General features: G+C 45.4%; 1 protein-coding gene across 1 annotated transcript; it reads right to left on the reverse strand.

The window, feature by feature from the left end:
• Window positions 1–376: 376 nt before the first annotated feature.
• On the reverse strand, window positions 377–21,745 carry rnf38 (ring finger protein 38). The gene is made up of 13 exons (XM_053336042.1): window positions 21,723–21,745; window positions 20,013–20,706; window positions 9,045–9,106; window positions 4,677–4,879; window positions 4,214–4,586; window positions 3,938–4,102; window positions 3,474–3,644; window positions 2,814–2,999; window positions 2,597–2,700; window positions 2,398–2,482; window positions 2,164–2,285; window positions 1,952–2,051; window positions 377–1,247 (listed from the first exon to the last, which is right to left on the reverse strand). The coding sequence occupies exons 2-13, from the start codon at window positions 20,614–20,616 to the stop codon at window positions 1,185–1,187; spliced, it is 2,238 nt and encodes a 745-aa protein (XP_053192017.1). The 5' UTR covers window positions 20,617–20,706; window positions 21,723–21,745; the 3' UTR covers window positions 377–1,184.
• Between the last annotated feature and the right edge of the window lie 1,865 nt (window positions 21,746–23,610).

Below are 23,610 nucleotides of genomic sequence, written 5' to 3' on the forward strand. Positions count from 1 at the left end.
TGCTCAAACATGGAGTGATGGAGTCAAAGTTGTGCGAGTTGACTTAGAAAAAAAAAAAAAAAAAAGAATAATGACACAAGAGCATTGCCAACTTCCCTAGAGGTGATCCTGGTCCTAAACGTATTTCATTTTGATACAAGAACAAATCTTCAGCTATTGGTGTATAGGCCCACAAAAGGTCTGAAGTTCCCCTTCATCCTCTAGTGAGTGTAAATCAATCTTAAGTAGAGAAATATCTAAAAACAGGATTTAGGAAGTCAATGCATTGTACCCAATGAACTGTATAAATACCACAGGAGGAGTATCTGTCAGTCACACACACACACACACACACACACACACACACACACACACACACACACACACACAGGCAGGCGCACAACACACTGGCGCACATACGCATTTAGAGAAAATAAAGTGTATTTATCACTGTTCCAAAGTTGCTCACTTTTTGACACCTAGTGTACAAAATTCTTTGTTTCACCACACACACGCACATGCACACGCACACACACACACACACACACACACACACACACACACACAAACTGCTCTCACGATGAGGAATGCTAGAATACACATACAGAAATTAAAAAGGATTGATTCTGTCAGTTAGAACGAGTCTAGAGAAAAGGATAGGTCTCTGCAAGCAAAAATGTGAGTACTTGATTATAACCAGAATGAAACCAAATCAAATTATCATCAAATCTTTGGACTGCCAATTCTCCCTCGGGGGTTAGCCAGTACAACTAATACAGACGCTTTTCATCAGGGTCACATCAGTTTTGAAAGGGTCTGAAATGGGGAAAAAACAATACATGTACATACAGTATGTCCAATGTGTGTATGTGTTTCAAAGGCCATTCATTTTAAGGAGTAACCATGAGCAGAAGGCAGAGTAGTCAGGGGCGTAAAGAGTCCAAGTCCAAGGCCTAGGAAGTCCAGCAATAAAGTGAGCACAATCAGTAGGAAGTTTCCACACCCCTAAATGCAGATCCCAGGTGAGAGTTACTGTTTCGTGGAGGATAAAGAGTGAAGGAGTAAAGAGTGCTGGTCCCAGTTATGTGGCAGAATGTATCAGGTGGAGGTGAATGATAAAAAGGAGAGAAGTTTAACTGTTGTGTAGTCGGTGCATCCAAATGGGAGTCAGGGATTGTGGGTGTGTCGGTACGAGTAAAAAGAGGTCACTCAGAATCCCGCTGGACCTCAGAGGCGTCGGCTCGACAGATAGGACAGGTCCTGTTAGCCTGGAAGAACAAAAAATAAAAAAAAACACATTAGGAGGTGAGGAGGTGTGAACAAATGTAAACAAATAAATAACTTAATACATAGAAAAAACACAGCAAAGAAAGTGTTCAGACTGTTAACTGAAGCTATTTAGAAATCGGCAGATCAGCTCCGGGAAACAGTGACACACAAAATATGAGATGTTGATGACAGCGCTGACCTTTGAGAGAAGGGAGTTCAAAACAGAGGAACCAACAACAGCTTATTATCTGTGTTGCTCCGTTCACATATATTTACCCTCCTCTGTCAAAGTGTAAACTGCCCCGCAAAACTAATGCTTTGTAGAGAGTTATGAGACAGTAGTCAGTATAAATATGTCTTTTGAACAAACTGTTCACTGCCCATTTATGGCTGAGCTAACAAGTTTGTTACGCAAGCTGGGAGAACTTGTTCCCCTTTTCAGTGACTGAATGAAATGATGTACACTCCCAAAGATAAAATGCAAGAACAGAGTAAACAGCCCAGCACAAAGAAAATACAGAGAAGCTTGACTGGATAGCATGATAGCAAATGGCTCACCAACTGGCCTTGTGTGCAGTCAATAAGCTTCCAAAGCCAAATGTTTCTCAAAGGCACACGGATCAGTTTAGCTGCCACTTTCTGTTTTAACCAAGCCTTAAGCAGCCCAAGAAAAAACAAAAAATAAATTCATGTCTTCACTCACCTTAAGCCACTTGTCTACACACTTGGCGTGGAACTCGTGATTACAGGGCAAGACCCTTAGGAGCTGGCGAGACTCAAAGTCGCACATACACACCACACACCTGTAAGACAAGGTATAAGCCATTTTAAATCGTAAGACGCAAAACCTACAAACCACACGCAAGAAAAAGTCCTCACTACGCACATTTATTTAAGGCAGAAAAAAATACTCACAGTGTTTGCTCAGACTGGTGGTTGTTGGGGTTGAACCTGTATGATGGGAGCTGCTCTATGTCTGCCTTAGTTAGACCACGGGGCTTCGCCTCTCCGAGACGCTCCGCCAGGTTCAGCAGGGCCTGAAGGTTTCACAAGGAAAGGTTAAGTTTAGAAGTCAAAGTTCACAATGGAAACCGTTTTGGAGTCTCTGTCTGAGTTTTGGCTGCATGTTGTGGCAGTGGTTCCTCCTACCTCATAGTTCTCTACCTCTCCGTCATCCACATCCAGTTCTAGACTGATAGTGGGGGCAACATTTGGGGGGACGGGAAGCATCGACCTGTTTGAAGACAAGGAATACAATGTTTTGTTACCTTGCTGAGACACTCTCAAATCTAGTGTAAATTAACCAGTATAGTTCCACCTTGAACCTGTGGAGGTGAAAAACACTTACAGGAAATAAGGCAGGAAGCTGGGGTGGTATGGTGACGGGGGAACAGCCTGCTGAGAGCGGTAACGCCGGCCTGTGAATCGGCGAGGCATAAAGTGAGGATAGGGCTGTAAAAGATGGGAAAGAGAGAAGAAAATCAATTTAGTCCACTGAGTACGCCATCATTCAACCATAATCATATACTATCATGCAAAACATATATTTAAATGGATGTACTCACCACTGTAAAGAGCTCCTGTGACAAGGGGTCATGGTGCGAGAGGAACTGGAGTGGTGTGGAGGGCGGTATTGTGGAGGGAGGCTGGTGGTGATGGTGGTGGTGGTGATGGTGGGCGTAGCTAAAGCCTCCGCCCACCGAAAGCTGCTCCCCTAGAAGTTCAACCTCGTTTTCGATCCTCTGTAAGGGCTGAGAAGAAACAAAGGGATGTTATTGATCAAGACAGATGAGTAACAGGTGTTGTGGTGGGACGATAACTGGGCCAAAGATGTTTGCGTGCAGTTTAGTGGGACATGCGAACAAAATCAGGACAGACGGTTTTGGTTTCAATATTAGTAATAGTTCAATTAGTCTTGGACCTCGCAAAGCACTAAGGAGCACACCCCTGATTGTATTTGCAAATAATATGAGTGATTGTTAGCAGTGTGATGACAAATATGGCCATTATTGCCATCATGCAATATTTACACATAAGCATTAACAGACCAATACATTAATAGCCTAGAAAACTAATTTAACTGGGGGTTACTCAATAGTTGGTGTCATTTAACATGTACAAAAGCTACTCTAAAAAACAGCTGCAAATGTAGACCACAGTCTTTGACCTGGCACTATTTTAAGCACAAACAGATGGAATTATAAAGACATAAATTGTTCCCGTACCGATCTTGGCTGTTGCGTTTGGAAAGGCAGGAACTGTCCGGGTGTGGGGAGGTGGGGCGGGTGATGAGAGAGGTGGGGTGGAGGGGGAAGCAGGAACTGAGGGTCACTGGACAGCAGCGAGGGGAAGGCGTAGGGCACCGGCAAATGTTGCATTGAACAAGCCTGTAGCATCTGCGAAAAAGGGTGGATGAGAAGAGAGAAAGTAAGTATTTAATTGCATGTTCTGTCATTGTAGTGACTGTAAGCACTAAGTCTTGCCACAAGGTGGCAGCCAAGACTTAACAAGCCATTTCAAAACAGGAAAATGTGCTGCAGGTCTTTGCTACTTTTATCCACTTTCCTCTTGAGCACTTTCCTTTTCCTGAGGAACTGTAGGAGAGACTGTACAGCACAAAGTGTACTTCTTTTATTAACAAGACAACCCACACACTCCTACAAAGAGTATGCTGTCATGTTCCTCTCACCGGGTGGTAGTGTTGTCCAGTGCTGAAGACCACACTGCAGGCGGGGACCTGTTGTTGTGAAGAACAGGTAGGGGGAAGATGTTGACCGCTGCACAAAGGAGCTGCGAGGCCGTGAGGAGGGACTGGGGTCATTGTGTAGGAGACTGGTACGCTGCCCTGCTGGAGCTGAAAAGACATTATGACACTGTTAATACACACACACACACACACACACACACACACACACACACAATGTCTCCGAGCTCCCTCACACATTAAAAATCTTCACAGTCTCACCTGTTCATGTAAGTCCATGACCATGGCTCCTTGCTGCTGTTGCGTTGCGTGATGTTGTTGCTGATGATGATGGTGATGGTGGTGGTGAGCAGCCGGGTGCAATAGCCGTGGGGACAAGGTGGGGGGGTGGAAAGCTCGGGGTTCCTCGGTACCTGCCACCCCGCCTCCGGTTGTGGGGGGCTGCCCGTAGGAGCTGGGGGTGTGCGTCGGGTACGTCTGGTGTGTGGAGGGGTGGTGGCTGTGGTGGTAGTTTTCATCCTGGAGCTCCGACGGTGACAGGCGAGGTGCGGGGCCTTGGGTGGAGGGGTGGTGATGGGGAGGCAAGTGACGGGCGGGTCTGGAGAGTCGGCCGCGCTGTCGCCTTGCTGGCGGGCTAGAGAAAGGGACAGATACAAGTTTGATTTTCGGAATCCTCGGCCGATACAAGCGCATACTAGTTGTACAAATCAAGAAACCGTCGTACCTGCGTCTGTGCCGAGCGGGGGTGAGGCATCTCTCTTGGTGGTAGTGCGTGTGGGGGTGAGGTTGTCTCCGACTTGGGGGTCCTGACTCCCAGGGGCGGATGGGGGGAGAAGGGGTGGATGGTGGGGGGGCGGATGAGGTCAACTGTTCCAAGACGGACTGACTGGACAGCCTCTGGCGCTTTGGACTGGGGCTTTCCTCACTCTGGAGAAAGGAGGGGGGAGAAGAAGATAGAGGAAAAGAAGAGGAGGGTGAGAGAGAGGATGGGTTATTGTGGTTAGTGACCCATAGCGCTTGTATCAAATAAATCACTTTCATCGTGCTTTACAGTTCCTCCGGCATACAATCTATACCACTGCGTAGACACTGGGTTCCTTTGTGGCTGGTGGCATTTCCTGCATGTGCGTGCCTGTGTGTGTGTGTGTTTGTATGTATTGCGTGTTTCTGTGAAAGAGAGCATATTACACCACCAGCGCTTGGAGGCCCCGAGGGTTCAAACTTACTTCCTCTTGGAGTGAGGAAATGCAAACGCAAGACAAGCGCACACAGGCCCACATGCGAGTCATACGTACACACCCTTGGCTGGATAAGCTTGACAAATACTTTCTCTCATGGACTCAAAAAATAAGTCAGTGATACACACACACACACACACATCAGTCAGTCTAAACCTGGATGACTACATGCTGAGTTATCATCATAGACTCTGTTTCAATCCTATCAAGTCATCTGTGAGTCACTTCACTTACTGTCAAAGCAGTGACTCTTATAGTTGGCGCTTGGTGAGACCAAAAGCGGACACACACACACACGTTCATGTGTCACTTCTTAGTCATTATCCCTAACATCGACCTTAGCTGTGCTCTGGAGAACACACAGGTTACTCAAACACACACACACACACACACACACACACACACACACACACACACACACACACGTTTTCTCAGATTTACCATCTCAACACTTTTTCCCCTCATTCTCTTTGCTTGATCCCTGCTTCCACCTCCCCTCTTCGTGGGAGAGACGCGTTGTTAAAGTGTGATAAAAATGACTCAGCGGCTGTGACTTTTAACACGCGCACACATACACACACACACACACACACACACACACACACACACACACACACACACACACAGACACAGGCACACATACACAGCTCAGCAACCTTGAGAGCAGTGTGATAGCTAACAGGAAACAGCTGGAGAGCAGGGCGCGCGTACACACACACACACACACAGAGTTATGGAAATGCCTGCAGACATGCACAAATTCACATTCACACATGGGCAGCTGCCACTGTTTGAGTTCTACAGCCTATAAAAGAACAATACCTTCTGAAGCTCTTTACAGGCACTCTGCTGTTCTAACAAACCTGAACACAGTGTATTTTAACTGTAGGGCCAAACACGCTGTACTCTTAACGGCTCTATCGCTCATTCGTGGCACTGGACATGACCCTGAGCCTGAACAGCTTATGGGAAAGACAAACAATAACAATGACTTCATTTAATCTCGACCTGAGTGGACGATGTGATAGGAGAGAGGAAGAAAAAAAAAACAGGAGATGTGAGAGTGTGTGAGACAGGCGGAGGAGACGACAGAGGGGCGAAGCTCGGCGCAGCCTCGGGGCACACCAGACACTAAATGACAGAACAAATTTGGGTCGTGGCAAAGGGGTTACACGCAGCGGTTTTGAGCGTGCCTGTCTGTGTCTTTTTTACACGCCGTGTAAATTACCAGGACTGAACGTTTTGGGTCTGAGACGACTGGTGTATCTGTGGCCATTTTACGAAATGAACAATGAAAATTGATTACTTCTAGAGAGCAAACTTGCTGCAAGATATGCCTATAATACATGCAAATTTGTTCACTGAAAAATAGAAGTGAAATCACACTACTATACACAGCATTTAATGTGTTAAAGTGTTACTTTGTTAAAACAGCTGCAGCTTATTTGATCTAAACGGATATGCTATCTATGCCCATGTCTACACAGGATGGAGGGCCACCCCCACCCCCCGCCCTCAAAAAATCTCTCTCTGTTCCTCTAAATAAGAACCCACCCCCCCTTATCTTCCATCCCGACACCCCCACAACCTCTCTTACCAGCCTAGCCCCAACCCCAAAACCCTTGGGACATCTACTGTGCCCATTTTCATATCTGAGCCAGCCTCTTCCATCCCGAGCCTGACATATTCCCTCCTTCCCTCTGCCTGCCACACACACACACACACAGACAGAGACACACACAAAAACACCCTCCTCTACAACCTCCTCCCATCCCCCCCTTCCTTCCATCAGATAAGCTGAACCCCTCTCCAGTCCCCTCTTCCTCTTGCAGCCCCCCCCCCCCCTTTCCTCTTGTCCTGTCCGAGACCCTCGGCCTAAAAATCTGAGGGAACGAGACAAGAAGTTCTTACACAGGACACACACACACACACACACACACACAAACACACAGTCTCTTATAACACATGCAGACTATTGCCCATTAGTATGAAAGTTTGATGGGCCTGTCTGCCTGTGTTAGTGGGAGGGGAGCAGTGTCAGACAAAAGAGTGCGTGCATGTGCGTGTGCGTGTGTGTGTCCTCAAGCAATATGGCTTAACGTGGCCAAATAGAGTGCTTGTTGTGAACATACACACACACACAGACATAGACGTCTGGTCCAAACATGTTCCCTGTAAAGCCAGAAGGAAAAAAAAACATGCTGACTTTGAAAAGCTTGACACACACACACACACACACACACTACCACGAAACATTATGAACTGCTCCTGATATCACAGCACATTCTGCAGTGCTCAGAGTAGGGACCACACACACACACACACACACACACACACACACACACACACACACACACACACACACACACACACACACACACACACACACACACACACACACACACACACACACACGCACGCACTCCCCATTCCTTTTCACTATGTCCACATTCAGTGAGAGCACACACCGGGCTGGACAGATATCCTGAAGCATGAGAACAGACACACCCTACCACGTTCTATTTCACTATGTCCACATTTGGGATATGCATGCATCCATTTGCTTACACTTACACACACACACACACACACACACACACACACACACACACACACACACACACACACACACACACACACACACACACACACACACACACACACACACACACACACAGAGACACACAAACAGAGACACGGTAACTGTGGCCAGCAGCTGTTGTGGCTTCGCTGTCATTGCTCAGAACCAAAATAAAGAGTGCCCAAGCCCGCAGCGTGCACGCAAAAACACACACACACACACACACACACACACACACACACACACACACACCTACCTAAGAAATAAAGCTGAGCCCAGGTTTCTCTTTGCCCCCTAGAAGTGGACCCTGCACACCGAGCAAATGCGGTCATTCGCTTTTACGGATTCATTAATATTTGCCGACATGCTTCCACCAAACACTCCAAAACACTTCTCCCTCCCTGCCCCCCCCCCCCCCCCCCCTCCTGCTTATTTTCTTTCCATCAACAAGATTTCAAAGCTCATTTTGTTTCCTCTGCCACTGTTCCTCCCTTCCTTCCCCTCCCTCCCTCGCTCCCTCCCTCCTTTCCCTTCTCTCACTCCAACCAAGTCCCACAGCTGGAGGTGAAATCATTAGCAATACCCCCTCCCTGTTTTTGGCCTCGCCTCCCTCCCTCTCCCTCTCTCTTCCTCCAAGCTTTCTGCAACACCTTCCTCAGCATCCTGCCTCCCCCCAACCCTCCTCTTCTCCTTTTCTTCTGTTTTTCACTTGATCTGTTTGCTTTTAACATGGGCCTTCACTTGTGACAATGACTATCATTTACCGAAGTACATTAATGTACAATGGACTAGGTTTTAAAGTGTGCTTATATGATCTAGTATTGAGTAATGTTTATCACTAATACTTTGTAATATGGAATAAGTTGACTTTTTCCTTATGAAGTAACCTTAATGGGGGAAAAACAACATGTTTCGTGCATACACTGTATATAAGGGGAGTGTGTGGGCCTATTATCATCAGCTCTGATTTGAGACTCAGCTAAGTGTTTGAGTCATCAGCTGATTACATAAAAACTTAGTCAACTCCATCTCCAAAAAATGACGGGAAATTAAACACTCTCCCATCAGCTTGTGCTGTAAACTTGCATAATCACACCATCTAAACATACCTCAGCATCTGTGAAACATAAAGCCGAGCTGCTATTTGCAAAACTGTGCTGTGTGTGAGGTGCGACTTCTAAAAGACGAACCTGAGAGCACGACGTGAAGGGTTGAGCTGTATTACACTGGTATGAACATAAATATGTTTTTTTTAAAAAGGTGTGTGTCTTACCTTATCGCTCTCCTCTCCGTATGCATGGTCTGGGTGGCAGTGGTAAGACCCGCCGGAGGCTCCTACGCAGACAAGGAAAGAGACAGAATGTAAGACACTGACACAACATGCACACATTCCTATAAGACGTCATACTCGCTCTGGGATACCAAGTAAGGATCTGTCTGATCACACAGCATCGAAAATTACATTTTGACTGAAATATATTGTTACATCAAGTCATTTTTCTACACTTTGTCAGATATTGAGATGAGCGCCTGCACACAATGAACAAAGTCTGCATGAGTTTAACTGCGTCTGACTAGCATGTGCTACTGTGTTCACACTTCACCATCGATATAAAAGAACATGCTGGTAATAGCTTTTGTTGACACTGATAGCAACAGCATACCCAGTATATAGTGGGACATTGAGGGCCGTCACAATAACCACAATATTGCAATACCGCGCTATAGAAAAGCTAACCACAGTGGATTGCAAGCAACCATCACAACCACACTATGGTTGTTTTTCTTTTCTTTTTTATGAGGCTAGGCTCAACTTGTTCTATATTTCTATATGTGTGCGTGTTGAGTGTTCGGCTTCTCTACTGGATTCAGACTGGCTACTCTGGAAGTTTCAGTTATATGTTTAAACTTTCCCAGGTCACCTCGGGGCTGAGCAGGCTGCCATTTAACCTGTGAGGTAAAATAGATTTCCAACAATCATACAAATCTAAAGGGAGTCCACTCATAAATAGTTATGGTCTAAAGTCAACGTCGACACCATTTTAAGTTAGGTTCTGCTGCCCCATTTGTTATACATAATACCAGAATAACGTACCTTGATTATTATTATTTTTTTTTTAAAACAACGCTAACACTACATAGAAGTACAAACCACGCTGTTGAGCCACCCTACATCACCACAGGGGAAATTCCTTCACTGTGATGGCCCTACGGACATTTAATCCTTTTGTTATTGTTGTCACGCAGCAAAGAAACATTGACAACATGTTTTGGAACGGAGCGTGTGTACGGCCCCAAAAGTGACTGAAACACATATGGTGTAGTCTCAGATCAGAGGCAGTAGATGTTGGTGTACACACGCACACACGCACACACACACACACACACACACACACACACACACACACACACACACACACACACACACACACACACACACACACACAGAATAAATACAATAATCCTGGATTAGAGACGCTTTCTGATGATACCGCCGCTTGCATCACAGCTAAGACTTTTACTCTTTTGTTTTTGCCACGATCCTTTCATCTTTTTTTATTATTGTCTTTTCTATTGATTCTGGCTTTTTGTTTTTCCTCTTTTGTCATGGGCACGTCTTTAGCCGGGCACGTCCTTGCCACAGATGGTGGCAGTGGTATACACTCCAAGGGTAAGCGCTACCAAGGGCACTCCAGACAAGGCTACCTTTGCGATAGAGATGAAGACACCTAAGTAAGAAAAAAAAGGGGGGAATAGATGCAACGCACAAAAAAAGTCTTTTGAAAAAGAGCATTTTTCACCTCACGGCTGTTTGTTTGTGGGATTTTTTTTCTGTTTAAACCCTCAGTCTTTGAAGAAAAGCTATGATTGACAACAAAGAAGGGGTGGGGGGGGGGGCAGACAGTGTGAGGTTTTTTATTTTCAGTACTGAATTCCTCAATCCTTAAAAAAAGCCTTTCCTCTCATACTCCAATCCCTAGAGCAGGCAAAATGCATTGAAAAGGTTGTGGTAAGTAAAGCTTACATTAGCTAAAAGGCTATTTTTCACCGAGAAGATTTTGGGGGACGCAGCACCAGTGGAGCGTTCGTGGGACTCGCCGGCTGCGTGGTGCTCTTCTGTACAACACTCATTCACCCATCACAATAGGCAAAAATCCAGCTCCCCCTCCATGAATATGGTCTCACTTGCACATTGTCAGACTCTGGTAAATTGAGTCAGAGACGAGTCATTCAGTCGGAGTCACTCTATAGAGAACGAACGACGCAGAAGCTACAGAACAGGTTTTAAAAATGTTTCGATTACATCATATGCTCTGTTGGACGGACTGCACGGAGGAGAGGGTGAATTGTTTAGCTTCAGCGCTAAAGGCCTTGAGGAAAGTTGAGGCATTTACAGTATGAATTGCAATGTGTTTGGACATCTCCATTTAGATAGAGGGTTTAAGTACATTTTAATGAATAATACATGTGAATTTAAAATATTTTATCATGTACGACAGCACTAAGTTTCCTTGTATGTGAATCACCTTTCCGCTGCTGAGACTGGCTCGATGTTGAGATTTGTAATGTATTATGCGTACGTATTGGTTTTTTTATGTCTTAAGTCTTAAATTCCTGAGTAAACAGAAGAAAATTGAGAGCTGGACATTGAGATAAAAGTACAAGCTCAGGAGGCAGAACAGACACAAGAATCATGAACATGCTGCCACCACATCACACAATTATTGCAAACGTTAGTGAAAAACTGTTTAAAGGAATCAAAGGAAAAAGAGAGAAAGGGCTAGAGGATAGAATTCAGGGCTTAAATTTAATAAAATACTTCTCTATCTTACACCAAAACATCCTCATACTTTATATGTCTTCACTCCATACCGTGATCACCGCTGGAAAAATGGAGGACGGCCATTAAATTATCAGATTATATGACATTGGAAGTATTGAAGTGGTGTAATTAATGTCACACCATTTGACCAAATAAACATCCTAGCCAATCAGCCAATCATATTTTAAGCGGTGGCAGTAGCAGCGTGATATAAAAGTAGGAAAAAGGTCAAACAGTCAAGGCCGGCTTTAGTAACAGAATGAAGTCTGAATGGAGGAAAAGTTTTAGTCCACATATAACCATTCTCATTTTCACACCTGACCACGCCTGATCTCCATTTGGTAGAAAATGACCGTCGACTTGCTTGTTTTGGAAGGTTAAATAAAAAATAATAATAATAATAATAATGATGATGATAATAACGGACACAGAAGTCCCTGTTGTTCCATTTTAGGCATGCAGCATCCTGTGGAAATCTTGGAAAGAGGGTGAAAGACAAGAATGGTGATAGGAGGAGGAGTAGTAGGGTGAAGGAGGGGTGTGAAGGGAGGCGGAAACGACCAGAGGGGAATGGTGGGGGGAATGGAAAAACGTACGGGGGGATGAGAGAGAGAGCGAAGAGGGCAAAGCCGAGGTGAAGAAGAAGAGGTTGTGAAAGAGTGAGGGCCGAGGAGGAAAGAAAGATGGGAACAGATAAAGAGTAAAGAGAGGAGGGGGGGAAAAAAACATAAGGAAGAGGATTGGAGAGGGGAGCACTGGAGGGTGAGAGAGAGGGAGAGAGAGAGCAGGATGGGGGTTGTGCCTTCCCCTCTTGACTGCTATTGATTTTCTGTAAGCCTCAGAGTGCATCAGCTATTTCTATCCATTTCCTCCACCTCTCTTCCCTTTCTCATCCCTCTCTCTCTCTCCACCTCCCTCCTCCTCCTCCTCTGCACTCCGCTCAAACACCCTCCTCTCCTCACACATCCTCCTCCTCCTCCTCCTCCTCCTCCTCACACTCTCCATCACTTCATCACCATCCCTCCCTGCCACCAATCCATTTCCCTATCTGCCGGGCCTGTCTCTCTCTCTCTCTCGTATATTCCCGCCGCTTTATCTCACCACATCCACATTTTCTTGCTTCCTCTATCGCACCATCTCTCTGTCCATGATCTCCAACACCCTCCTTTCTCTCTCTCTCTCTGTCTCCTCTTTCTGTTTGGTGTCAAAACAGAACAACACAGGGGATATTTGGAGCGATATAGGGGGAGGGAAAAAGGGTGTCTGGATAGATAAGATGATAGATAAGTGACAGTCTTACTTAACAGAATCACCAGCTCTTAAAGTAAAGACTATTTCATCCTGTGCATATGTGTAACACATAAACACATCACCACCCTCGAACACATGTCGCAGCACACTTCACACCCCTGCGCTAAAAAAAAAAAAGAGTGGAGTAACAAGCCGGCTTAAAAATAGGCGGGCATGTAACACCTGCGCAGCAATTTACCTGCCTTAACACTGATTTGCACCTTCTACCCTCTCTCTCTTTTGCTCTGCCGCCATCGTCTCTGTAGTCCGCCCGTTTACTTACATTTCTCGCCCTTCCTCCTTGTTATTTTTCTCGTTATCTTCTTTGTTATGCTTGCGGTCCACAGGTTGCACTTTCCTCTTTGGCTTGCTTATATGTGAAATTATTCTGTGTAAAGGCGCTCTTTGCTTTGGAAGCAAAGCAAATTTGGAAGTTTGAAACCTGAAATAATCAGAAAATAATCAGGATATTGTTCTTTGCCTGGTTTTCCCTCCCCTCCCACTACATTCCCACAGCGACTGCATACACTTCCTTGACCTGCCAATTACAGCCGGCTTGACACACAGCGCTGCAAATACACATGAGGCGTAGTTGAGATTTTGAAGACGTGCGTGTCATCTCATTTACGAGCCCGTGTGAGCTACGGCTACTGGGAAAGCCCTCCTGTGCATACCATACACCAAGATATTTATGTTAGCTCTGCTGAAGAGTGTTTGGATGCGGTTCCTTCTGCACACCTGTTGTCTCAGATCATCTTTAACCATTAATACTAATCATAAACTTAATGTCATTAGGCTAAAGTCAGTTTTACTGGCTGTATGTTCAGTTGACAACAGGAGGCCGTTCTCACGTTCATCTGCTGAAGGAGGGGCGGGGGGGGGGGGGGGGGGGGGGGGGGGTTTGTCTGGGTGCACCTGAAATCTGAGTTTCACACATTAACCTGACAGTGTGACATCGCAGCTAATGTCAACTGTAGTCCAGGATACGGCATACAAAAGTGTGATGTGGAAACTTGGGTGACAATACGTGTTGAATAGATATCTTGTGCGTGTGGCTGTGAAAATGTTTGAAATTAAAAATAGAATCTGGATTTTTCACACAAAAAAAAAAGATTTACATCACTTTTACTCCTCTGCGTATAGGATGAAAAAGTGTCTTTGTAAGTCTTATAGTGGCAGAATCAGTGCCATCTTTACATCTTTTCTTGTTATATTTTTGGCCTTTCATTCAAAAGCATGCTCAGGCCCACGTGTGCCTGATGCACGCCAGCAGCCTGAGGAACTGCCTGCCTGCATCTCGATCCCCATCCAGTTCCTCCACCATCTATAATCTATTTGTTGATTTGATTCCCGCTGATTGATGTTCCAGTGAGAGCCTCTTACCAAGAAGCATTCGTTTACATGCCATACGTCTTTGTTCTCTCGCTTTTTCTTCCTGTCAACTTCTTCTCTGCGCGCTGACAGAAGAAATGTTTCTGCTCTGACGTCACTCTGTATGTATGCATGTGTTTCTGACGGCCCACCCAGGCGGCGAGTAAACAGTGTGCAGGCATACACATGCTTACTCTTTCTCACTTCAACTTCTCTCTTAAACACAATTTTGCTCGTTTCCTTTTAACCCCTCCAATGAATAACAGAAACCAGCAGGGAAATGGAGAGTTAGGGAAGAGAGAAAGTTGTGGACAGAGAGGTGACGGTCATTCATGATAAATCTAAACAGCGTCGCTACAAACTCTGATCACTTCAACTACATTCAGAGAAGCAACCTGGAAGTACTTCTGCTGTGTCACCATGGCGACCGATGCATCATTTTAAAAAGTCCTGACATCTACGTGTAAAATGTGCCCAACTAATTACTTATTTCTTCTTCACGTTGGCTCACTGGCTACGGAAATTAAAGCATATGGCTGTATAGTGCTAATAATAGGTAGGTGTAACTTGATTTAGATGGAGGAAATACCACAGTGAAGGCACACATACACACATATCTATATACAGTAGGGTCAAGGAGCATACTCTATGCTGTACCAGCCACATTATGTACATGACTATTGTCCAAATCAATACATTTAAAAACAGGGAAACAACTAATAAGAATAACTGTTGCTGCACCTTGTCGAATACATGTATCTTGATCATCAAACAAGCTTAACAGGTGACTAAAAATGTAATGTTTCACTGCAGAAAAGAATATTATCAAAGCACAAATAGAAACTTCTCATCTGCTGCAATATATCATATAAACTTCTTCTGATGCCTGCTCTCCGCTGCCCATTTGTTTACTCAGTATTTTCTAACCAAGCCTTGTTTTGCCAGAATAACAGCAAAACACAGTTATTCGAAGGCCCTGCATCTTCTAAAAGAAACAGCATATGTATTTAGCCATATGTGAGTGAAATGATGTAAGGACACACAGCGCAGCAGAGAAGTGGATTGTGTCGCAAGGGGTGTTTGAACAATTTCGAGAGGTGTTTCGTTACCGTTGCGCATCAAAAAAACCCACAGCGAACTTAGGTTACTCCCTACCCAACATCCGCACACACTGCGAGCTGCTCGGTGCATCTGTATGTGCAACCTCACTTTGCATAACAGCTACAGCTGAGGCAGAAAGAGGACACGAGATGGAAATAAGGAAGGAGAAGGGTAGGGGTCGAGTTGAAATGAGAAGTAAAAGCTGAAGATGCTGACAACTTGTTGAGACAGAGATTTGGTACTGTGAATGCGTTCTTATTAAGGGCGATGTTAACTTTATGTTATCATTTATCTGGTAAAAAGAGACTAATTCTTGCTTTAATTGTACTAATCTTATTCATATTTAAAAAGTATGAAAAAATATGTACAAATATCTTACTTATAATAACTTTTTTGTATCATTTCTACTAATAATATCCTTCATATTAGAACAAAACAGAGGGTATTGATCAGCTATTTAAGAGGGAGGTCTCATAGCTTTTAATTACAACTTACACAAGAGCTCAAACAAACAAAAATTGTACAAAACCAAACAAAACAGCCTCTCAGAAGTCACGCTGCTCCTCTTTTAGCACTTCTAAACTCACTGTCTCCGTTCTCGGCTTCAGTCATGTGGCGTTACCTCTCCGTGCCTCAGTCTGCTCCCAACCAATCGTTTTCATCTCTCTATCTTTCCAGTATAGCGGTATATACCCACCCCCACCCCTCTTCCAGGCTCCACGCTCAGCTGCTCTCTCTCTCTGTGTACTGCATGCCTCTCCTCTGCGCTGCGCTCACAATAACACACACAGTCCTAACAGTGCGTCTCCTCCGCAGACATGCCCCCTTTTCCATTAAACTTGTCCGCATCCCCCCTTTTTCGCCTGTCTAATCTCCTCTCTCTCCCTCCCTTTTCCCTTCCTCACCCTCTCTGCGCCTGACCTTCCTAAAGCTCATGCTCTGCACTTCCTCCCTACATCGACTCCCATACCCGCCTGATCCAGCCCACAACTTCTTTTAAAAACTGACTCCCCTCTTCCAGACTTTTTTTTTCACCCTTGCAACCCCCCAACACACACACACACACACACACACACACACACACACACACACACACACACACACACACACACACACACACACACACACACACACATTTCCCCTCTCCCCATGTTGACATTGCTTAAGGCTTTTTAGCGACCTTTGGCATTCTCTCTCTCCCCCATCACTCTTAGAAGTGCTTTTTTTTTCCTCTCCCCTGAACCAGATCAGAGCCTATCCCTTGGACCTGGGGCTAATTTGAGGTCACCCGCCTCTATCTGCAGGATCTTCTCTTGCTGACCAAAGAGACTGCTTTGTTGTTTACTTGGAGTGACGGAGTAGCGGGGAACCCCTGCTACTTGGTCAATCCGAGTGAAAGAGTTTCTTTCCAAACTGGAGGGGGTTGCCTGGGCGACAAGACAAAAGAAAGTGTTCCAAAAAAAAAAAGGAAGGAAGAAAGAAAAAAAAAACAGAGTGCATCTTTCTACTTGTGTGGCAGACAAAAGGATGGAGAGGATAGGAGTGGAGTTGGAGGGGTAAAGGTAAGAGTGGAAGGAGTGTGTGCCCCTCTGCCGCTTTGGGCGATCCATTAAAACGATCCTTCCATTAGACCAATGTGAGGGAGGAGGCCAGAGAAAATGGACCGGAGGGGTACGGAGAGGGTTGACTGATCTGACAAAAAAAAGAGGGGGGGGGGGGGTGAATGTGACTGAGAGAGGACACGCTGTGACGGAGTCAGGTCACAATGACTGCTACCAATGACGTTTTTATCCACTTGGGACAAATTTGGCAGCACTTTTCTGCCCTTCTCTGTTGCACCTTCGCTCTCAACACGAGCTTTCAGGAGGCTTTTTTTAAAACTTCAAAACGCACAACGGTCTGCAAATTCATGTGAAAGGGATAGCGTGTCAAATGGAAGAGAGGAAACAGTGGGAAACATGCATCAGAGAACAAGAGAAAAACATAGACCCAAAAGAGTCCAACATGAGGAGAGGAAATGAGAGGCAAAGATTAAAGAGTAAAAAATATCATTAGCTTTCATTCCCAATGCAGGTGACTAGCGCAGGAAGAATGGACTAAAGTATCTCTCCTTCTCTCTCTCACTCTTCCCAATACACAGGACTCACTCTGGTAATGGAGAGAGCGTCTAATAAAAGGTGAGTAGTGTTGGGAAAGGTCCAACCAGCAGCTGCTTCACTCTTGTAAGAGAATATTTGACCATGAATTAGTCACAAAGCTTCTTCTGGTTTATGTTGATGATGTAAACAAGACTTTTGCTACATTCAGATGTTCTATGATGTCTAATTTTGAATACAAACACACACACACACACACACACACACACACACACACACACAGGAGTATTCTTTCTGAATTTGCTTCTTGTGTGCCGTGTGTTTCAGGTCTAATTGAAATTAGTCCACATAATGAATGAGTGTCTACAGAATCTCGAGCCAGCAACCCCCCCCCCCACTCGAGATCGAAATCCATTTGGACGGAAATACAATACAGTCATTCTATCCATTGATCTGCGCTACCCTTACATGTCATAGCCGAGCTGCTGTGACAGAGTATGGGGTCAGGGGTCACAGCTGACCAATAATCTCTTGACTGTGGTTAGTACAACTTCTATGCTAAGGCAGTATTTCTGTTTAATAATCCTCTTCCTTTTCTGTCTTACTCACACACACACACACACACACACCTGGATATCCCTGAAACTAGCAAGCCTATACAAAGCAAGACATATGACACACACACACACACACACACACACACACACACACACACACACACAGCTAGACAACCTACAGGCTGCGAGTCCAGAAGGGGCTTTTGTTTGTTTATGTGTGTTCAGCTGTTTTGTTTTTTACTCTCACTCTCACCGACAGGTAATTCCAGTCTCGATATGCGGTTGCTCAGTCTCTCCCTTGTGCAGACACACACAAACTTGTACACACACAAGCAAACACCAGCATTTCATTCAAAATAAGGCAAAACAGAGGCCTTAGATATAGCTAGTTAGTGCCATAGCTAAAAAGTTGGCTGTACCCATAGTGAGTTCTGTGCTATTTATGAACAATTTCGGTGTTTGTCAATATAGAACAGGAACCATGGAACCGGGGTTACACTCAATTATGGATACTGGACTGCTTCATTTCACTGCTGAATCATGTGCCAAAGGAGAGAAATATCTCTGTTGTGACTAAGCTAACACTTAATGCTGTTTCTGTCTTCGCTGCGTCTTCAGTCCAACATGAGTTGCTCAATCAGAGGTGACTGGGTTGTTAAGTCTTTTGAGTGCATGGTAATTCATTCCTACATGCACAGTCAGTCAGTTGGCTTTGGGAAGCTGAGTTTTTTTTTGGACATTTTCATGTAACACAATAGAGATAGATGTAGGAATTCTACTCAATTCAAATTTACATGTAAAATCTGTTTATTGTACAAAAACTAAATGAATTATCCTCCTACTTTTTTCCAAATGTGTTTCATTAAGAAACCTGACAACCCTGTTAGGTGCACTAGTAGCTTTAGTGAGGAAAAAAAGGAGCCCCTGAATGTGAAACTCTAGCTGTGCCGTTTCTATGTTGTGTGGTTGGCTGCTCCGCGTTTGCTGTGTGCGAGTGCCCTCACATGTATTCTACACCCAGCACCAGTCCACACACACACACACACACACTTGCCGAGTTTATCTTTGCAGTGGAGCACAAATATCAAAGCTCGTCTCGCCTTAGTTACTAGTACAGAACCCCTCTTTCTGACACAGAATAAGCACATGCAGCACTTGAGGAGAATGTGTGTCTGTTATTACAGAGGCCACAGCCAACCCTCTTTCTTATAACATCCCATTTTGTCGTTTAGCTGATACTCTTGTCATAAAGCGCTACACCTAAGTGAGCGTTTACTGTAACGTGATTTTGGTATGTTTCGCCCTGCCCTGTGGTAAAACAGTCCCTTCATCTTTGGCAGTCAGTGCCATTGAGTCTATACTATCACTGAAGGAATATATGATGGGTGTCTGCTTTCTTTTCTATGTCTGTTTACAACTTCAAACTGGCTGAAACCCTCAGTTATCTATGCAGCTTTTTTACTAAATGTACATGTGAGTTTCTACAAAATGTCCAGTTTTGATAGTTTAGGCCTGGTTCACACTGTAAGACTTGTTACCTAGCTACATCAATATTTGTGTAGTTGACTAAAAGTAGACATGCCACAGTGCCTTCAGAAACACAGTCTGGGTAACTAACTATGCACAGCAGTTCAATAAGCTTCAGGCTACCCCAGTCCACACCACAGACTGCTGTTGTTCATTTGCCTACTACATGTACTAACTGCGAGCCACATCCACACTGCAGCTTTGTGGCAAGTACATAAAAACACCCTTCCAAATTGAATACAACGAATGTGTTCACACATGCAGACACTTTTGCCATGCCAACCCCATGGACAGCCCCTCCTGCTCTCAAATTTGCCACTGAAAACCTCCCCCAAGGTATTAAACACCTCGACTTCTATGACTTCTGTTTGGTGCTTATGTGAAGAAAAAGTCTTTTGCAATTTGTGATTCAACTGCATGTGTTGGTGGAAGGTATGGGAACACAATCGGTGACTATGACAAGTGGGGATATTTACCTGCTGCCGGGATGCGGTGCGCTCCGGGAACCGAAGAAAGCCTCTGAATGCCGGGAGAGGTGTTACTTCCCGGGGCTCGCTGCTGGTTGTCCGGGTGGTTGCTGTGAGCTCCGAGCGGAGCGCAGCCGGCACCGTGTTGCTGCTGTGGATGCAGTTGCTGCTGCTGCTGCTGATGGTGGCTGTGGTGGTGGTGATGGTTAGGTCCCATGACTCCACTGCCTGTAATCCCATTACCATTCCCACCACCGTACTGCTGGTAATATCCAGACCGAGAACGCGATCGAGTCCTTGGGGGCTCCATGGCCATTTGGTGGGCGTGAAGGGGGTGGAAGAGAAAAGAGGAGGACGCGGCTGGGGACTGCGGCGGAGAGCTGTTGGTGGATCCGGGCTGTACAAAGCCCCTAGCGCCGCTCTGGCTGTAACTATAGCCCCCGAGTCCTCTGCCCCCCTCTGCGCCCCCGTAGTCTGTTCGCTCCGCCGACTCCGCCGCCCCCGCCTCGTCGAATAAATCAGCCCCTTTAGGGACAGGCTCCGGGGTGGAGGGCAGCCGGGGGCAAACTCTGGGCTCCCGAGTCGTTGGCTGTCCAGCGGCTGCGATTGGCATTTCCTTTCGGGGGATTTCCTCTGTTTCCTTTTTTTTTTCTTTTTTCTGTTTTTCCTCTCGTTTCCTCTCACAGAAGAAGCTTTTTAGACACTGTTTAGAAACACAAAGTTGGAGAGTGTCTAACAGTTAAACTGAGCCGAGAGGATGTATCTGTTTACACCAACACTTAACACTATTTATTTGGATGACCGTGTGTCTGCTGTAAATGTAACATTAATCTACTTTACCTCACTGTTTGTTTGAAGTCACGTTAACGTTAACGACCAATAATACGGTAATATTCCCCCGAACTGGTTCAGCAACTTAACAACGCTGCCTATCAAAGATATCCTCAGTATGTCGTGTTGACTAAACCCAACTGTAAACGAGGCTAGGGGGACATTTGGGAACAAATATCATAAAGCTGTCCCCCACATGTAACATTAACGTTAAAACCGTAAAAACGTATCACCGGCGTTAAGTTGACAACAACCCAGTAGCGGGTCCGGCCATGGCTCGCTAGCTCACATGAGGCTAACGTTACTGCGTTACTGTGGTAAATGTGTTATTACGCTCGCCCCCGCCGTACAGCCGTCCTATTAGAATACCCCGTCGCTTTGCCAAAAGCGGGTTTATCTCCGAGCCGAGTTTAAGACAACTTTATCCACTTTAAGAGTCATTTTAACTTGTTTATCCAGTCTGCGTAACGTCGTTCGCTAGCTTGGCAAGCCCATACCAACCCCTCCCCCCTCCTCCTCCTCCACCACCGACCAACACACACAGAAAAAAATCCCGTTGCTAGCCACCCACGCCTCGAATCCCTTTAAATGGCTTGGTTAATAGTAACAAAACAAAAAAAAGGTTAGAGTCAAAACTTGTTCGGTGTGATTTCATTGAGCGAGTTAGAGACGCCGGTTATGTTTCCCCCGCTGAGAGAGAGAGAGAGAGAGAGGAGCGAAACAAGCAGAGCGCACAAAGATGAAAAAGTGGTCAAGCTTAAAATTACAAAGAAAGAACCACGGCTAAAATTAACGCGAAAACAAATGACCCCGCCTCTGAGTCTATCGCTGAAAGCCGGTCTATTCTCCCTGCTCTGAATAGCTTCTTTTTTTTTTACAGTAACTTACCTTCAATATGTTCTCCTCGACTGTACTCCTGCCTCGGATGTGTCGATAATATTGTGTGTGTGTGCTGCCTGGTGTCAGCGTGAAATGTGACAGACCGTCAACGCTCAAAGTCGGATTTCACCAGACCTGCCCAATCAAATGTCGCTCGATCGATGCGTCAGAAAGCGGTTGTATTTGTGTTTTTTTAACACCCTTCACTCATCCACCGATTTAACTATTTTAAATTATTCTATACGGGTTGCTTTTATAGATTTAAATGGACAAAAATCAGGATTTTATGGGCGATATGAGGCGTCCGATGGATTGGTCATCGATTAGTACTGCCTGTTAAATCAGAAGCCGTGGATAGCAGAGAGGCAGGCTAGAAGGGGGCTTTAAATTATTTATTTACCAAGCCTAGCCTACCCCATTGCAGCTGTTTCCTCTGGAGCTGAAAGTTCGCTTTAAAAATAAGTATTCACCCGTGTTTGCAAAAAGTTACACACCGTTTTACTGTGGCTAGAAAAACAAGGCAGAGCGACGGAAATAAAATAGAATGACACACAATAAATTAATAGGTTTATTTTCGACCATGAAGCCTAAAAGGAATTGGATCTGCCTCTAGGATCTAATTGCTAAGACAAATTTCTGTCTGACAGAACAGGTTTGGGTGTGTGTGTGTGTGTGTGTGTATGTGTGTGGCAGCGGATGGCAATTGAGCTCTTTAAGTTATTACAATCCTGAAATATGATAATTTTTCATACTTTTTAAGGTTTCTACAAATTTAATGGGTTTCTATTCAATCTGTTTTCATGATATTCATTTGAGCTCTCTTTGTAAGGTCATGGATATGGCCTGCATATGAAACATCTAACACCCAGTCTAAATAATGTTTTCTGTTGATAAGCTGTTCATCCAGTGTGTGTGTGTGTGTGTGTTTGAGAGAGAGACTTGGTGTGATGGATGGCATATGAGAAGAAAACAGGTCTATCTGTCTGGCTGTCCTCTTTCTACTCTTTCTCTCTCTCTGTCTGTCTCTCTCTCTCACACACACACACACACACACACACACACACACCTAAAGTCCATCTCACCTCCCACACCCAATTCCCTTGGTCTGGCTCTCTCATTTCACACACACTCAACCCCAGCCCATCAACACCACTCCTAATACACACGCACACATACACACACACATTCTCTCCTCATTACACTCCCTTTCCCTACTTTGATGATATGCAAATAACCCTCCCACCCTCCTTCCCTCACTCCTCCCTCCCTCCCGCAAGCAGCAAGCCTCCACACACACATACACACACACACACATCTCACACACACTAGGCTAATGCGCTGAGGCAGCGTCCACAGACAGGCGGGGAGGATCAATTTTTCACCCAGTGTGCTACCGATATTCATAAGATAAGGCCACAGAAGAGTGAGGATAGAGAGAGAGAGAGAGAAAGGTGGGGGAAGGAAGGGGAGCGGCAGAGATGGGGATAAGGAAAATGGCGAGTGGGTGTAATGAAGGGGAGGGAGTCAGAAGAAAGGGTGTCCAGGAAAAAGGGTGAGAGGGAAGCAGAGAGAGAGAGCGAGGATAGAGGAAGAGGAGTAGAGGGAGTCATTGTGTGTGTGTGTCTGTGTGTGTGTGTGGGTGTGTATGCGGGTGAGAAAGTGGAGAGGGTGGGGAAGTCTCGTGGGTGTGTGGGAGGGTGGAGGCAGGATGAGTAAGTGGGTTAGGGGTGGTAGGAAAGGGGGATGGGGTGTAGAGAGGGCTCTGGGGGATGGGGTTGGGAATGGATGGGGTGGTAAGGGAAAACGAGGGATGGTGTGTGTGTATGTGTGTGTGTGTGTGGAGGGGGGGTTATTTTGCTGACGTGCTTTCTTATTGGCTTGTTCAAAAGCTGGGGGA

This window comes from Scomber japonicus, chromosome 2 (assembly GCF_027409825.1).
Source record: "Scomber japonicus isolate fScoJap1 chromosome 2, fScoJap1.pri, whole genome shotgun sequence".
Taxonomy (NCBI): domain Eukaryota; kingdom Metazoa; phylum Chordata; class Actinopteri; order Scombriformes; family Scombridae; genus Scomber; species Scomber japonicus.

Bases quoted from the DNA above. Each gene is read 5' to 3' on its own strand.
- rnf38 (XM_053336042.1), bottom strand. From the start codon at position 20,616: ATGCCAATCGCAGCCGCTGGACAGCCAACGACTCGGGAGCCCAGAGTT. The intron at 3,645-3,937 runs GTGAGAGGAACA...CCTTTTTCGCAG, and splicing joins CTGGACAACACTACCACCCG to ATGCTACAGGCTTGTTCAAT. The intron at 2,483-2,596 runs GTAAGTGTTTTT...GTCTTCAAACAG, and splicing joins AGCTTCCTGCCTTATTTCCT to GTCGATGCTTCCCGTCCCCC.